An 18,849-nucleotide genomic window follows, 5' to 3' on the forward strand; every position below is an offset into this window, starting at 1 on the left:
GCGATAATCCACCCTAACGAGAGATACGGCGGCACAATTAGGCAACGGAAGACAAACGAGCGGCGGAAAGCTCACGCTCAGGTTACCGCGGACGGACTTCCACCGCCGGTGGACGTTGAACATTTTCCGACCAAAAGCGCGTCAGGCAGAATTGGGTCATCCTTGTCACACCTGAAAATTGAGTCTGCCAAATTTACTTCAATAAAAAGCAATCACGGTCCCAGAGGTACACGGCAAGTCTCCAGCCAGCTGGCACACACAGGCAGTAATAGATTACCCGTAATAGATTACCCGCAGTGGGCCAACATAGCTTATAGATACAATGGGGAAATATTGGCAAATTGGAAAAGACAAGTCTGGGCTCTAACGTAGGCATATATAGCACATACAGTATATGGATAAAGAAATAATGAAGGAATATCATATTGGGGAAATGTCTTGCGTCAATAGTACAATCACTACTGCACTATGTATAAAAAATGGTTCCAATTCCTTCATCTTTCCTCCAATTTAGATGCGATGTCCTAAAGATTTAAGATATATCCTATTCCTTATATAATTGTAACTTAAGTATGCTTTGGAAAACAGCTAATATAACAGAGTGTCCCAACATATATTGATCTAAGTATATTTTTAATGTGTAAAGGACTTTGAGGACGTGCATTATCTCCTATTGTGTGATGTTTTATACACCGATCATGCATAGCATTATGACCACCTTCCTAATATTGTGTAGGTCTCCTTTTATGGGCCTTCTGAGGGTGTCCTGTGGTGTCTAGCAACATAATGTTGGGGGCCTTTGGGGGTAGGGGCCTCTGTGGATCATCCCACAGATACTGGATCAGTTTGGGATCTAGTGAATTTGGAGGCCAGGTCAACACCTTGTGCTGTTCTTCATGTTTTTTTTTTAGATGTTCCTAAAGCGTTGTTGTGGCTGCATGCTGCTGGGGATGGCTGCTGCCATCAAGGAGTGTCATTGCTATGGGGTGGGGGTGCCTGGTCTGGTCTAGGTGGGTGCTACATGTCTAAGTAACATCCACACCAATGAATGCCAGGTCAAGAAGTTTCCCAGCAGAACAATGAATTGTCACAAGATGGTCAATGTTATTTACTTCTCCTGTCAGTGGTCATAATGTTGTGGCTGATTGGTGTAATTTAGAAAATAGCAAATTTATCTTTATATAAGTTTAGGATTACATGTGGCTCAGAAGCCACATCCCTGTTCAGACCGTCCAGGAGAGAGAAGCTCCACCTAGAGTGTGTGAGAGTGTTGAGCTCATTTCCAATAATCAATCGTTCTGTTCTTTCTCTTCTTCCGTGCGAAGACGTGTTGCCCTCACGCAACTCAGGCGCAGGGGTCCCACTCACCTGCAGTATCTGGCAGCGGTCCGAGGTGCAGTCGATGTTCTCGCAGGGTTGGTACATGCCCAGCGTCACGCAGTTGAGCAGGATCACCATGATGCTAATCCTCTCGAACCACGTATTAACAAGGCTGGGGTCAAGGAGCACTTCAGTCGAGGAGACAACACACAACACGGCACAACACACTGCACATTTCAAGCAAGAGGCTGAGGCGGTGAAATGAAGAATGGATGAAACCTGCATGTGTGGGTGATTGGTTGGTGGTCACTACTCTAGAAAAAACAAAGAAGAAGATAAGGTAGATGATTAAATGGCTCTGAGACAGCTGTGGTGTCAAATACGGGTGCACATAACATGTAAAAATACATTTCTTGAGCAATATTGTTTCACATTTCCAGAAAAAAAATCCAGCGTAACCCACTCTGAGCCACATGCTCTTGTCACTACTCTGTAAATAACACTGCATGTTCCACACACTTTAGCACCTTTCCCTTTTAACATCACAAACATCACTGGATGCATTACTGACTCACTCGCAGCCACTGACTCATTCACAGCATTACATATGCAACGTGAGCGTCGAGAGGTCACGCAGCTGCCACCGAGCAACTCATCAATGGAGATGAAGACCAGAGGCTTTTCTTTTTTCTCAGCCGGGCCTATTTTCCGCCATGTGATCGTATGAGTCACACAATCAGACCAGTGACAGAGCAAATGCACACTGTTGAGTGTGCCGAAGCACGGAATACCACTTTTCTCCTATTTATTTTAAAATGAATCATTCAAAAAAAATAAATAAATGTGCCAATACAATTAATTTAACAATGTATTTGATATACAGCCTGGCACCTCTTCCTTTGTCTCTTCCTCTTTCTTTTTATCTTGCAAAGCCACCTCGTCAATCTGCAGGATGCTCCACCGTCCTGCTCTGCATCCCCAGATAGTACTGTAATAGGCACATGTACCACATGTACCTCTTTTAAGACCTAATACAACATAACTGTGTCAGACGAGAGTAAAACTGATAAGGCTCCACGTGCTTCGTCCATGCAGACAGCGTACAGTATGTGTGCGTGCCATAATGACTGTAATGCAGTTTAAAAGTCTTTCGCAGTCTTTTCGCCCCTTTAATATTTTAAGCCGCCGGCTTATGTTCCTCCAGCGCTCTATCCTCTTAAGTCTTTCTTCCTTTTTGTATTTGCTCGTTTCCAGATTGAGCTTTAAGTCTTTTGTTCTAACAGACTTTGCACCCGCTGAACTCGTGCCTCCCGTGGTCCTGTTGTTGAGGAGGGAGCGTGTGATTGTGATGTGTGTGGCGTGCACGTGTGAACTGTATGATTGTGAATTGCAGGTAAACCATTTGTGCATCTTTGTAGTGAAAGTCTTAATTACAAGGCTGTCGGTTTGGGTTGCAAAAAGCGGTGTGGACGTAAGGGTTCAGATTTCGGGCAATGTGAATGACCACACTCACAGTCACAATCATGTTGTATAGCTATGTTCCAGGTTGCAACAAGTTGAATATAAGCATATATGGGAATCGGTATCAATTCACTGCTTCCTGACTGATCAGCAACTGAAAAGACAACAGATAATGAAAATCCCGGGGCGATGTCTCATAAACACATTTGAAAATCCACTTGTTGTATGGCAATAACGTTTGCATTTAACTGCTCCCTTGATAACATCACTGTTTGTTTGTGTTACATGATATGATAAGAAAGAACTGAATTATTTTTTTCCACCGTCTTTTTATCGATTTATTTTATCTTTATATGCAGCACATTGGATACTGACATATTTGCCCTTAGTCCATTTATGTCAGCACCTTCTGTAATGATTTGTTTAGTCTGCAGTACAACCCATTTTAAACTAATATGGTGCAGGTGCAAATGAAAAACAAGACAATAAAATCAAAATCAATTCTAAAACCTTATGAAACAAATTTGCAACATGATTTAAAACTAAAATAAATAAACAATTAGATAAATAACTAGAGTTCACCCACTATTTGTTTAACTGGTTCACCATTATATAAATGTTTTTCACTCTCCTCGTTTTTTCTTTCCGATATGCTATGCTAGGTGGCTGGGGTTTAATGAATAATAAAAAATGATTTCCTAAAGTGCATGTTTCAGACATAAAGTATATCTAAACTAGCACCGTAAATGTCTTCCAGTACAACCACGACTGATATCACTTTAAGGCAACGTACTTTGCTGACACTCATAGAACCCATGGTTACAATATGTAACCAACTTAAGTTGCACACATTGGCTGCAAAAACAACGACTTCCATGGTTAACTATGCATCATTAGGGACATTTTTGTCCATTTGGGCAATTTTTTATTTTTTTTCTCTTCACTTGGCCATCATTTTGGCTGTGTTAGTGGCACAATTTTTTGTAATTTAAAAATTGATTACCCTCTTGAGTCATTAAGGACAAAAATGTCCACGTCCAAAAAACTGCTATAAAAACTTGATTAAACTGATTTTTTTTTTTTCTGCATAAATCTCTTAAACCACTTCAGCACTTTACTAAACTATCAAAAATCCAATCATTTTCAGGATTTTAACCCTTTAAATGCCAGTTTGTTTTTTTACGAAAAAAACACAAATAATTAGTTATTTTCCATAAAACTAACGTTTACGGTTTCATTTGCCAGTTCATGCCATGACGGTGACAGAGTACGATGTCGGCCCAAAATCCAACCTCTGGCAACAGGAACATTATGCAGTAACAGTAGGTAATCTTTGCATTAGTAGGACACCAGACATGCCCACTTTTTGAAGTCCATTCTGTTCAGGATCTGTTGTGTCCTCAGGAGAGGAAAAAGACGAAGCAGAATGATCTGAGTCCACCACAAAGTCCACTTAAGACTCTGAGGACGTTTCACTTTCCTGCTTCTCTCTGGGAGTTACAGGCCACATATTTTCATTCTGACCCTTTTCCACAGAGAAGAACATCTTCATCTTTCTACTTGGTTGTCAAAGGAATGAAATGACCAGACATTCGAGCTCCAAACAGTTTGTGACAGGACTCCAGCCAGGTGCTCCAGCTCACTAACTGTTTTGGTTTCCTCCACAGTGAAGTGCAGTAAGAGACGGGGCCCATGTTTTAATTTTCTTGAAAGAGTGCATATATGGCTGCGTGTACACACACACACACACACACACACACACACACACACCACAGACACACACAACCCTTAAAATAGCCTGCTAAGCTCAATAACACAAGCACAATAGCTAACGAAATAACAAACATTTTATGCGTAGGCCCTATAATGGGGGAATGGCTGATTTTAGTGTTGAACACTAAAAATGACAAATTTGAACATTTTACTCATAAATGACACCCTAATATTGCAGAATGACTGTTTACATTGCGTCATGGCTGAGGGATTAAAAAAATATGATTTTAATGGGAGTCAATGGGGCATTTTTGTCCGCTAGGTCACAACGGGGTAGTACATTTTAAATCTGATGCTACACAAAAGCTAATAATGCAATCAAGTCAATATTTTTAGATAATCTTGGTCATATCTTGACTGATTTGAAAAAAAAAAGAAAGAAAATGCCCCACCCTCCCAACATTAGTTTTACGGAAAATAACATAATTTTTTTTGTTTTATTTGTAAAAAAACAACAGTGAACTTTAAGTAATCAAACTGCATTTAAAAGGTTAAAATCCTCAAAATGACTGTTTTTTTTTGTAGTTTTGTAAAGAGCTGAAGTGGTTTAAGAGATTTATGTAGAAAAAAGCAGAAAAAAATATTAATCAGTTAAGTTTTTATGGCAGTTTTTTTGCCTGTGGACATTTTTGTCCTTAATGGTTCAAGAGGGTAATAAATTATACGGATGTATGAGTGTTAAGTAACTTCTTATTCCAGTGGGTAGCTGTTCAATGAACCTGTCTTTCACCGAGACAGACCTAATTTCTATGTAAACTGGATAAAGGATAAAATATAAAACCCAAAACTGAAGAATAAAAAAGGTATAAAGTGATTTCATGCAGCCTGAAGCCGTTTTAAAGAAATCTGTAGTTCACTTTAAAGACACACACACACACACACACACACATTCACAGTATATCCTGCTTCTTTTCATCTAGGGATTATGTGGCTGAAAACACCTTTATTATTCATTTCGTCTCTTTCTTCTGCACACAAACACACTCACGGACACATACATGCCACACTATCCTCTCTAACGGCTATCTCTTTAGCACTTCTCTCTGGAGTAACAGTGAAACAATGAAAAAAAAATATTTTTAAAAAGCATTCTCTCTGAAGTTTCCTCCAATTTGAGCACCGGCTCTTTCTTTGAAACAATGGTCCAATCCCCTTTGGGTTTACAGTCTCCTTTTTCGTTCTTCTGTAACTCTCCACTCTCAAAATAATTTCAATTTCCACAACTGTCGCGTCACCCCTTGTTCCCGTCTGAATTTCTTTTCCCTCTTTCATTCCAAGCAGCTGATGGACAATTCTGGCCTCCCGGCGAAAACAAACACTTTGGGACAAATTATGCTTAGACAGGCAATGAAAAATCAATCAGGCCTCCGCGGACGTGTGTGCAGCTCCCCCAGAGTGAAACTAAAGAACCTGCCCCGAGGTTGTGTGTTAGGAAAGAGAGGTATGTGTACTCAGAGAAAGAGAAAAAATAAATAAAGCACCTGTTTGGGACGATAAACAAGCACGATACAGGGGACGAAAGCTGTGCCAAAATCTGTTCTCGATTGTTGCGGCAGTCGGGGTTTAGAACGGAGGGGTCAAACTTGCGGCCTGTGGGTCAAAACAGGACCGCCAGAGGGTTTAATCTGGCCCGGGGCTCGAATTAAAAAGCCTTGAACTGCAGCTTTTCAATAAAAGTAGCTGCTATTTCTAATTTGTCGGTCAGTTGCACTTATTTGTCTCAAGAAATTTAAGTTAATATACTATTATGTTACTGGTCCGGTCAGCTTGAGATCAAATTGAACATGTGGCCTCCTGAGGAGCCCTGGTGAAACACCACTTCCTCCCCAATTCCCTCATCACATGCACAACGCCGCCACTCGTACCCTCGTCGGACGCCAGCATCCTCGGGGGCATCTGCACCGGCATGTGAAGTGACTCAGCGCTGGTCTGAGTTCAGTTTCTTTGTCATACTGACCCCGAACCTTTCGTCCCGCCCCGGAGGGAGCGCAGCAGCAGGCGCCTGACGCACGCCCGGCTGATTCCAGAGCGCTAGCTGATGCACGGCCGTGTCACTCCTTAATCACGTTAGGCGGTCGCTAACTGAGTCTGACATCAAGGATGCTTTGAGGAGAAAGGAGGGGAGGCGCGCCGTTATTGAGCCTCCGCGTTTTAATTTGATTGTCCTTTTAAGGCTGTTACTCGCGCGATATTAGCTGAAAATCTTATCCGCCCATGAGATGTGACTGGGGATGCTCTGCCTTTTTCTCTTTTCTGCATCATCTTTGCCTCTCTCGCTCTCCCTCCATCCCTCCTCGCTGGATGTCTAATCTTCTTAGGATGCCGACCGGGCCTCCTCTCTGTCTATACTCTCTTCACATCTTTACCCTCCTCTTCTTCTCCATGTCTCTACCTATTTTTATGCCTGTCCCTTTGCGTCAATACAGATTCCGTCAGACACTCGTCCTCCTCTTTCATCCCATTTTTCTTTCTGTTTAGGGCTTTCTCACTTTATCAAGCTCCCTGTCTCTCCCTCCGTCTGTCCTTGTGATGCCTTCAAGTAACAGAAAGGCAGTTTGATCTCACTCGCTACACCTTTTAGGAATTAGGAAAACCTTTCAAATAAACTAAACAAAACAGATTATTCAAATCATGGAAATGTAAAAATGGTGGGCTCTAGTGCAAAAACCAATTTATTACCTGAGTGCATTTCCTATTTATTTTGACGGTATTCCCTGCAGCCTGCAGACGTTTAGCAGCCTTAAAGCCGAGATTAATTATAATGTGCAAAACATTTAACCTGTTGAAAAGTTGACGCGGCGGCCACTTGATATTCTTCAAGGACCCGTTTGGCGAACAAAACTGCTTTGCAATTTAAAACCTTTGGGTATGTATGACAAGAGGTCTTCAAACCACCACTGATGTGATTATATGAATGGATAGGTCCCCTGCAGCCAAGGACGTGAATAACAATGTCCATAAAATAGTACGTGACTTACACCGTGAAACTAAGGAAAGTACGTGTCCAAATAAACCATGCATGTTCTTGACATGCCAGAATGGCACTTAAAATCATAATAAGACAAGAGGCTGCAAACTAACTTACTTTTAGTAACACCTGAAAGTAAACTTGTATATTTAGAATGATAACAGTACATTATGTCTACGATCCTACAGTTCCTTCTCTGCTTTCAGTGCTATAAAAGAGGAAAACCCCAATAAGTGCAGCCCATGTCTGTCCTCAAAGTCTGAATACAACAAGTTTCTCACTTTCTTCTTTTTTCTTCAGTTTTTTTTTTTGAAAAATCGGGAGCATTGGAAACGTTTCTTGGATGCTACCAAAGAACGCACAATACATTCATACAGCCCTGTCCATATATAAAGGGATTCGCCCATCTCTTTGTAGCTGACACTTGGCCTCTATTGGACAGACAAGGCACTGGTTGCCTAGGTAACCATCTTGTGTATTTGCCATCCAAACATGGTCCAGAGCACAACAAGCGGAGCATAAAAATATCGCTAGTGTGCCGCATTCGGACGGTGTTTCCTTTCGGTCAACGTTTGGGGACCTCTCAGACTGAATCGTATAATCAACGATTCAATCGTTTGTGTAATCAACGACACAATCAATCGGTTGTGTCCTACGCATCCATCGGCCGTCCCCTCAATCACGTTCCTTCAAAACTGAGATTAGTTCAATTGAATTTTATTTTTAAAGCACCAATAGCGATGCAAATTGTCTCAAGAACCCAGAGACTGAAACACTACAGATCAAATGCTAGCGAGAAGAAACCTTGAGCAGAACCCATCTCATATGGCGCTGCCCATCTGCCAAAGGCCGAGATGGAGAGAGGGACACACTGCTGATAACAAATAATAACGTGCTATAAGTATAGTAGTATAGTAAGAATAAGAAACTAGAGGATAGGTGCTCATTGTGAGAGAAAAAGTAGAGGACAGGTGCTGAGGGCATCATAGGATGTTCCCCCAGCAGCCTAGGCCTATAGCAGCATAACTATGAGATGTTTCAGGGTCATCTGAGCCAGGTCTAACTATAAGCTTTATCAAAAAGGAAAGTTTTTAGTCTAACTTTAAGTAAAGAGTAGAGAGGCTCTACCTTCCATTCTGCTTTTGGAAACTCTAGGGACCACGAGTAAGCCTGAACTTTGAGAGGAAAGCATCCTGTCTGGGTAATATGATACTATGATGTCTTTAAGATAAGAAGGCGCTAGGCTTTTAAGGCCCTCGTATTGAAGCCGGAGGATTTTAAATTCAATTCTCGATTTTACAGGAAGCCAAAGAAGGGAAGCTAAAACTGCAGTAATATGATCTCTCTTGATAATTCCCATCAGCTGAACTTGGCACCTGCCCACTTCACCTTGCCAAAGACGTTGGCCGTCCACCATCGCTCCGTCCCTGAAAGTCCCTGAATTTAATTTACATTTCATGTTCTGTTACTCTGCGTGCGCGCAGCCCTTAACTTTCAGCTCTCCACCAAAGGCGGCCCACTCCGTCTCCGGTCGGTACGGCTGCTGCCCTCGTCGGCTCTGGCAAAACCAATGCTCGCTGGAAGAATCCTGCCACAGAATAAAGGTGTACCTGGCACTGATTACCACAAACCGCACTGTGTGAACTCGTCAAGTGCTTGGGCGTAAGTGCCTCACCGTGACTTCTCTTGTCTCATCAGTTCATTTCTTTGGAACGGTGATTGCGCCACTAAGACTGAGCCGGAAAACAAAAAGACTCTCACAACTTGGCTGCGTTAAAATTATTTGGCTTTGTGTAAATAATTTAGGAAGCAGTAAAGGTATCTCACCATCTCTATGGCCATGTGTGTTTAAAGAATGAGAAAAAGCAGGAATGACTCCAAGTATCTGACTGCATTAGATCTTAAATTGTAATCACATAAGGCTTTTTTAAAAAGAAGTACCTTCCTTTAATGCATGTATGCGTGTGTGTTCGCCCTCAGGATCAGTCTCATTCACAGTGAATCAAAATGACATCCTGCTTCTCGCCGTGGCACTGAAGCCTCTTCGCCCAAACACAGCATCATAGGTCACACACACAACAACACACACTCTAGGATTTGTACTATCTCCTTCCTTCATGCAACATATACAAAAACAGACAGGCAGTCATACACATATCCTCATCCACCGACATTTTTATGACAACCACTGTCCCGTCTTGTCCGGTGTGTTATCAAATTGTTTGTCCTATAAATAAATAAATAAATAAAAAGCCTTATTTATGGTGCTCTGTGTGACACAGTGAGGAGGGCCCCAGCTGCTGAAGGAAGAATGCATCAGTATGGTTGAGTGACGCCCAGGTCAACTAGTGTTCAAACTGATAGAGAGCGTGTCTGCCCGCTGCCCTTGGCATAAGATAGGCACACTTTAGCTTTGAATCCGTAACCACTGTATTGTGTCCTTGCCTCCGCGCCCTTACTACTCCCTCTCTTTCCGGGATGTGAGGCAAATTGCCAAGGACCTCTCCCGCCCACCTCATTCAGCTCTTGTCCTTCTTTTTTATCCCACTTAATTTCCTTGTACCTTGTGGGAAAATTGATCATGTGAGTCTAAGTGCTAGTTTTCTCTGCTGTCTGGCCCCGTGGCTGCCTGGCCTCGTTTCTGCTTGCCTGTTGATCCACAGAGCTCCTTTGTCCATCCTTCCTTACTGTATGGACAATTTTTTTGTGAAAAGGTCAAAAGTCTGGCAACACTTGTTGTATATGGAACAACTTAATTAGGCCAGTGCATTTCTTCCAAAAGCAGGTGAAGTTATTCCATAAAACGCTTGACCTTGTGTGTCTGTGAAGGTTCTCAGTCATCCGAGTCATGGTATATCCTAAACAAAAGCTAAAGACAGAACAAATGGACTCTCGAAGACGTTTCGCCACTTAATCAAGTAGCTTTTTCAGTTCTAAAAGACTGGTGGATAAGTTGAGGTTTAAACAGGAAGATCTATGGGTGTTATCCATCAGACTGTTTGACCCTGTACCCTTTCTCCAACGAATGGTTCTCTAACAACCCATTATCAGTCAGAGGCTCCAGTGTCAAGGTGTGAATGAGTGTGAAACTTCTTGGGGACAGATGTTAAGACTGTGTTGCACTCCTCGCTCATTCCACCTCCCTGGTTCAGAGTGCAATTTTCCAGTCTGACATAGATGGCTTCCTGTACTCCTCTTTCAAACCATCTGTCTTCTCTGTTCTCCAGTTGGTGGTCTTTGGCATATTTTGGATAGGATCGGACACACCAAAGAGAAAGAACTACCTGCAACAAAAGCAGACTGTGCCATTGCCTTACGTTGGGTCTGAATGCTTGAACACCCCCCAAAGTGCTTTTTAGATCTTCCTAGCTTTCTACATGATTTCCAGATACTCCTAGCCCTACCACAGTTTCCCCTTTTCAATCATAAATACAGACTAATGCCATCTGCCGGAATTCAGAGTTGTACATTCTAGTTGGCTGTAGTCTTTCATTCATTCATTCATCTTCTGTACCCGCTTAATCCTATTAAGGGTCGCAGGGGTCTGCTGGAGCCTATCCCAGCTGTCATCGGGCGAGAGGCGGGGTACACCCTGGACAGGTCGCCAGTCTATCGCAGGGCCAACACAGAGAGACAGACAACCATTCACACTCACACGTACACCTACGGCCAATTGAGAATCACCAATGAACCTAACCAGCATGTCTTTGGATGGTGGGAGGAAGCCGGAGTACCCGGAGAGAACCCACACAGGGAGAACATGCAAACTCAACACAGAAAGGCCCAGTCGGCCCATGGATTTGAACCCGGGACCTTCTTGCTGTGAGGCATCAGTGCTAACCACCTCTCCACTGTTTCGCCCCTGCAACTTTTTTTTACCCAGGTACTGGCGGTAGTCACAGTTGGCATCCATTCTTTGGGTGTTTGGTGTGTCACACCTGATCTCTAATTCACCTTTTCATAAAGTACAAGAAGTCATTTCTTAAAATACATCTGGGAGACAAGAAAGTTCACAATGTTCTCCACAAAGGCCTCCCCACTGTATAACAGTGGGCTAAAAGCTCCCCAGCCAAAGGAACAAACACACAGTGGTGCATCTGCAGTAACAAGTCAGCTACCATCTTAAAAGCCTCGAGCAAACTGCAGTATACATTCTGTAAGTGCTGCCATGCTTGTCTCAGCAAATGTAACTTTCACTTTCCTAGCCCTAGAAAAAAAAAGTTTGCTTGTGAAGATACACTCACGCCCACATACACACACTCTCTGCCCCTCCCGTACAAAACACCATTTGAAATTTGAGGGATTATATTTTTGCATATTCAACCACAATCCGCCTCTGCTCAATAGCGACGTTGGCAGCCTTTGAGATAAGAGCTCCCGAGTAACATGAGGGCTTTTTGAAAAGCGCGTGTCGTGCATTGAACAGAGCCGGGTCTAAAATGTCCAAGAAGATTTTCAGTCCAATTGCATTAAAAATTAGTTTTAAGAGTTTAGCATCTTGTGGTGCAGTTGAACGGGGCTCGGAGGAGACAGCGAAGGATGGCGTTAAAAATGTCTGTGTCTGTGAAAAACACACAGCTGCTGCAGTGGGAAGTGCAAAATGTAAAATCAGGAGGATCGTTTAATGACTAATTAGAGAGTGTAATTTTCTCAATAAGGTCACTCCGGAAGCCACGAGACGTGTAAAACATCTAGTAGTGACTGATTAAGTTACATAAATTACAATAGAAGAGATATAAAATCATTAATTATGATGGTAGAATGTGTCATAGACCAGGATCTGCCTCCTCCTTGTCGTTATTGTTTTCTTCTTTTTTAACCTGCACCCTGGTGTTTTTGTCCTCCACATACCATCATATGAAAGTTCATATTTACACCAGCAACTAACACAAATCCCTCTACACGACTGTTGTAAGGTCTAGTTTGTGGTACTAACTCGACTACATGGTCATTTTGGAAGATATAGTAGTTTGTGGAGCTGTTAAGCCAAAAACACTTTCCAGTCCACAGGTTGGTCAGGAGTCTCTCCGTTGGGAACTGATCATGCTCCAGCAAAGATCTGCCGGGCCACCTTAGGATTCTTCTACCAATCAAGCTCCTGCTGTCTATATACAAAGTTCAGACCTGAGGCATTTATCAATACCAAATATGTGAACTTTGGACTTGTGTACTCGGTAGTTCGGACCTGACAATTTCAATTCTGAAGTTCAGTTCTCTGGAGGACTGGAGGACGCAGGTAGGTCATTCTGCAATAGGAGCAGCAGCGCACTTGAAATGCATTCTGGGATACCTGGCTTCACGAATAAGTTACTTCTCTATGGTTTCTTGATAGAAATGGACTGCACTTTGTCTGTAGAACTTTGAATTGGAACAGTACTTGGGCAGCAACTGGTGGCATTTCACAAAAAACACAAGAACAGGGGTACAGACAAGTTTTATTCTTAAGAACTGACCCTGGAGGCCAATCATTCTGTAACTGACAGTGCGTACTTGATGTCCTGTGTGAACATGGCTGCACCAAGTCTACACAAGTTACCTCCCGATCACATCTGGGCATTTAGGTTGTACTTTGCCCGATGCTTACTTTGAATTGGAACAGTTCTTGTGCAGCATATTCATAAAACCCTGGTATCACCATACGTCCTGAGCGATTGGATTGCAAATATGCAGCTATCCTGATTCCTCCTGGTTGCCTACAGATTCCAGCCTCCTCCACAGACTCCCAACCAACCAGCTATACTCTACTCTGCCTGCTGTAACCTGACCCACTCTCAGCTACAACCACTGGAACTCACGGCAAGTCTGCAATCACATTACAAATTATATTCAATAAACCGAGTCGGCCCTCACCAGTCTGCTTGAGCTTTTCGGTCCTCAAGATAAGAGAGTCAACTCAACACAATCACTATATTTCTGCATGTTCTAACGAGGTTTCAGTGAGTTAAATCAGTTTAGTCTTCCTTGTTACTAATTGCTGCCATGTGAAATGTCATCCCTTGCCGCACACTGTCCTTCAATTCATAACAAAAGCTATAAAAACAGATATTAGCATCACCTGTGCACAGTCAGCTTTGTCTGGTGAAATCTTAAAGCATGATAAGATGAACCAATAACATACAAAAGAGCTGCAAAGAATAGTGAAATCAAATCGAGCAGGTTTTTATTCAATTCCCCGTGTTTTCGAAACAGGATCAAATCTGTGAAAGTGAATGGATTGAATTCACTTTCATTTTTTCTTTCCTTCTTCTATAATTTAATTTGGGCAGTTCCTGCTTGCGCACAAGGACGGAGAAGATTATCATCCAGCGTTTGGAAAGACAGATGTAAGCACTACCTGCCGCTCTTTCATCGGTCTGTAAGCATGCAGTTTGTGGGAGATGTGGACATGGTGCCATGTCAGCACATGCTTGGCAATATGGAGACGTGCAGATTGTGTTTTTTGGTGTATTTAAGTATACAACTAGAGCATGCGGTGGAGTGCAATCTAAGCACAATGGCTCCCAGAAATGAGGATGTGTATCTGTGAAATAGGTGAAGACATGCACCACTGCAGGACTGTTTCAGTGGAGATTGGGAAAAGCAGAAAATATTAGATATATATATATTACGTGGCACTGGCTGTAGTACAATGAAACTGGCAAACCTTTAGGTCTCAATTTAAATGAGCAGCTGCCTGGGGAAAACAAAAATTATTACACGAATAAAGAAACTGCGCCCTAATTTGATAATTGCACTGGAGATTTGTTTATAGCTTGCAAAATTGCCACATAATCCTCCCTCTCCCTCTCTCCCTCCCTCCCTCTCTCTCTGTTACTGCTGCACACATAAGCACAGACATGCACGGCGTCCCGTTCATATGTGCACAGGTACGCAAAGAGAGAAAACGAAAAAAAGAGACTCGCAGTGCCAACCACACAGCCCGACATGGCAGGCAGAGACCCGGAGCGCCTCTCAAGACAAGCCTATGGCGGGTAACCAAGGCAACGGGAGCAGACGGGTTGCCTCCCGCCACCGAGACAACACGAACTGCATATGCTGTATCAATATTCCTGTGTGTGTGTGTCTTCAGAAAAACATTCTGTACATAGCGACAAGAAAAGATTTTAGAAATTCTGCACGTCACAAGGAGGAGCAGCGCTGCCTCGACTCGGCCGTATTCTCGGTATATCTGGTGTGAGCATCTCTCTTGAGGTAATTCCACAGTACCTCTATTGGGTTAAGGTCTGGGCTCTGGCTCCAGAAAGGCTCCAGTGATTCATTTAAACCTTTTGCTCCTACTTTGGGGCTGTTTCTATACCTCAGGGAGCATTCAGCTTCTTTTATCCTTTTGCAGGGCCAGAGAGAGAGAGAGAGAGAGAGAGAGAGTGGCAGTAGATTGTATCCACCGTCTCTCCCTGACAGATTAAATCGTCTCCATTTATGAAGAGTTTGTTCAAACTGTGATGAATATCTAAAGTTTGGAGCCGAGCAGCGACTTCTGGTAAACCAGCGGTTCCTCAAATGGCTGGCTGACGCTCTTTGATCCCCACAGATCTCCATGGTGAAATGTCCAACTGTACAGTAGAGATAAACATGTTCACACTCTGATTAAAAACAGTATTGGTCCTCATGGCTAATTTCTTCTGGAATTATTATATGTATCACCTGTTTGAATGATAGAAAGGCTGAAAGTTATACTTCATAAAGGGTGTGGAAGGTCTGAATTAGCCAGGTGTTATGGTGGGTTCACTACTGGGGACAAATTGGTTAGTGTTGATGCCAACTCACCGTTGTTACCCTTGGAGGGTCACTTAAGAGCTCTGTGATGTTATTGACAGATCGGTTTGGAACAGGCATTGACCGTATGTTTACACCAATCAGCCACAACATTAAAACCACTGACAGGAGAAGTAAATAACATTGATCATCTTCTGACAATTCAGTGTTCTGCTTCGAAACTTCTGGACCTGGCATTCATTGGTGTGGATGTTACTTAGACATGTAGCACCCACCTAGACCAGACCAGACACCCCCACCCCATAGCAATGACACTCCTTGATGGCAGCAGCCATCTCCAGCAGGATGCAGCCACAAAAACACTTTAGGAACAACTATAAAAACATGAAGAACAGCACAAGGTGTTGACCTGGCCTCCAAATTCACTAGATCCCAAACTGATCAAGTATATCAGAAGGCCCACGTCCATTCTCTGTTGAGTCACAACTGTTTTGGAGGCCTACACAATATTGTTCTTGTCGCTGTCTCGCCTGACCCATGGCGACAAGTGTCGGATGTCGGCCGGCTACCGTTGAAAACGTATTGTAGCTTCATGCTCTTTCAGTGCTAGTGTAAATGAAGCATTAGGTGGAGACCACTCCTCAGGAAACCTATAGGCGGTGTCACAGAGGGTTCATCCGTCTTCATGTACAGTCTACTTTAGTAACCCTTTCCAGTTTCATGCAAATCAACAACTATTCATCTGATTAAATTCTCAAATTCATTAAATGCTCAAACTCTAACTGTTTTCACATCTTTGGTTTCATTGGTTTAAGGCCATGTTTGCTGACTCGTGTTAGCATTAGCTTGTCCTCATACAAAGACTCAGTAGATTGCCAGAGACTTGCAATATGACACACATGATTGTTTGGGCGAGAAGGGCTGGGTGGTGGCTTTAACCTCAGTGCGTCTGCCAGGAAATATGTGTAACCCTAACCCTAAGTCATATTTGACCTTTACATTGACATGCACCTGACAAATTATTCCTCCTTTTGTTTTCAGTCATCCTTTGGTTTGTTTTAGGCATAAAACTACTTGATAAGGTTAAAAGAGAGGTCATGAGATTTTACATGCCCTTTATTCATAGGACTGTAGGGTTACCTTATGTACCTTCAAAAACACTGGTCGTTTTTCTCAATGTTTTACTCATGCCATTATATGACACAAAAATTTGTGTGTTATTAGTGAAAATAAACTGTTTCTAATTTAAATTCATAAAGAAAAGAAAGTGAATCCAAACGTTTCGCTCACTTTTCCTCGCCGCCGTGACTTTGCAATTGTGTACAAATTCCTAGTCACGGACAGTATCCGCATTTACGGACGGGATGATTACATTTTCCCTCCATTTGAGCATTTAAAAGCTCGCTGTGCGTGCTCCACCGTGAATCTGTCTCTCACCTCATATCAGCTCGGCACAGCAGGTGCCTTGCTCCAGTACATTGCCGCCGCTCGTGAAGCTGAATGTATTGCAGATACCATGGGAAATATGAGCCAAACAGTCGCTGTGCCTGTGTGTGTGTGTGTGTGTGTGTGTGTGTGACCGAAGTGAGAGGCAGATAAAGAAAGAAGACACGACTCAGTGAGACGGAGAGGAGGAAAGTGAAAGACAGACAGAGGGGGAGCGGGATACGCTGAAAGTATAGGGGCGAGTCAAGGGTGAAAAAAAGGATGTCGGGGAAAAGAAGCGAGCAAAGACGTTTGAAAACTGAGACACAGATAAAGACTGGAGGAATTGGAAGGTCAGTGGATGGCGGTGGAGGCTGTGTACTCACAGGCCATTAGTTTGAATTCGACACAGGGTCAGAGTATTGGAAACGGGAGGAAGGAGAGCGGAGAAGAAAAAGAGATGCGATGACAGGACTGTGCCGCTGACATCCACAGGGACTAGTCAGAGTCTGATGTGACAAGCGACCATCCTCACCAGGCTTCAGCCTCCCTCCAGCCATCTGTCTTTCTCTCTGTGTCCGCAAAGTATTCTATCTCCCGTCAAAACCTCACCTTTTTTTAAAGTAAATCTAACAGGCGTAAGACTTAAGCCCTCATCGGGAAACGCTCCAAATCTCCGAGCGCAACATTTGAACCCCTCTCGTCTCTCACAGCAACTTGACTGGTCACGTGCGGCGGCGATGCCATCTGCTCTGTGATCTCTCCACCGTCTTCCCACCTCCTTACAGCTGCTATGACAGAGAGTGAATGTCAGAGGAGCAGGGCTGGACATGACCGACACCAGACGCACCTGAGGAATATGAGCAAACAATCTTTCCACTGGATAAATTAGCATCGTAAATACTCGCTGTTCTCTGCTCATTCGTCAGCCCCTGATTCATCTCTTGCTCAGATCTCGGCGAGTTTGGTCAAAGATGTTCTAACACAAAGGATGATGCATTAGAAGCTGTGCTATTGAAAATGGTCCGCACTTCACGTCTCCCAAGAGAAGATCATGCAGGTTTTTGGTGGATAACACCCACAGATGGTCCTATTTAAACTCCAACTACCCACCGGTCTTTAAGAACTGAAGAAGCCACTTGGATGAGTGGCAAAACGTACAAGTACAAGCACAGTTGCTCTTGTTTTAGCTTGTTTTTTGGATGTCTCGCAGAAGTGATGTGAACATCAGATAGACGGATGAAGGAAAGCCAAATGAAGCATTACAAAAATTGATTACCAAGGTCATTAGTGAATGCTAAAGTACTTGGCATAGTTCTTGGTTCTGAGCAAGAAAACGAGGGTGGGAAATATATAAAATAATATACAGTGATCAGGCATAACATTATGACCACCTTCCTAATATTGTGTAAGTCTCCCTTGTGCCTCCAAAACAGTTGTAACTCATCAGAGAATGGACATGGGCCTTCTGAGGGTGTCCTGTGGTGTCTGGCAACAGAATGTTGTTAGTGGGGGGGGCCTCTGAGGGGAAGGGCCTCTGTGGATCATCCCACAGATACTTGATCAGTTTGGGATCTAGTGAATTTGGAGGCCAGGTCAACACCTTGTGCTGTTCTTCATGTTTTTTTTTTAGTTGTTCCTAAAGCGTTTTTGTGGCTGCATCCTGCTGGATGGCTGCTGTCATCAAGGAGTGTCAATGCTATGGGGTGGAGGTGCCTGGTCTGGTCCAGGTGGGTGCTACATGTCTAAGGGATCAAAAAGCGTCAATCAGCCATTTGAGGAGTGGACCAGGCACCTCCACCCCTGCTGCGGCCACCACTCCTTGGTCAGTGGTTTTAATGTTGTAGCTGATCAGTGTATTTAGGAAGGTGAGGTTTTGGCGGACATTTCTGTGTTGCAAGATCTCAGAACAGAATACTACTAAGACTTAATTTAGTGAATTTTCTCCTGATTTTCTTCTATTTTAGTGCCACATTGTTTGGAAGGTATTCGATTTGTGACGACGTTTCATTGACTATGCACCAAATGTAGAATCTGAAGATAATCTAAAGGGGGAACAGCAGTTCTAAAACCCACATGACACAGAATTAGGAAACGACGTCATGTGCACCACGTTCGTCCCTAGTTTGATCTCTGCCTCTGGAAAACCTTTGACATGAAAGTTAACAGATCAACTCTGTCCCAAC

At 43.2% G+C, this 18,849-nt stretch overlaps 1 protein-coding gene across 1 annotated transcript in view; it reads right to left on the reverse strand.

Moving 5' to 3' along the window:
* Window positions 1–18,849, reverse strand: part of LOC311506082 (voltage-dependent T-type calcium channel subunit alpha-1I-like) — a 141,843-nt gene that overhangs the window by 89,427 nt on the left and 33,567 nt on the right. The window contains exon 2 of the mRNA XM_084569962.1: window positions 1,369–1,492. Within this exon, the coding sequence (XP_084426088.1) occupies window positions 1,369–1,492 (124 nt within the window). The remainder of the gene's footprint in view (window positions 1–1,368; window positions 1,493–18,849) is intronic.

This window comes from Chelon labrosus (assembly GCF_963514085.1).
Source record: "Chelon labrosus genome assembly, chromosome: 21".
Taxonomy (NCBI): domain Eukaryota; kingdom Metazoa; phylum Chordata; class Actinopteri; order Mugiliformes; family Mugilidae; genus Chelon; species Chelon labrosus.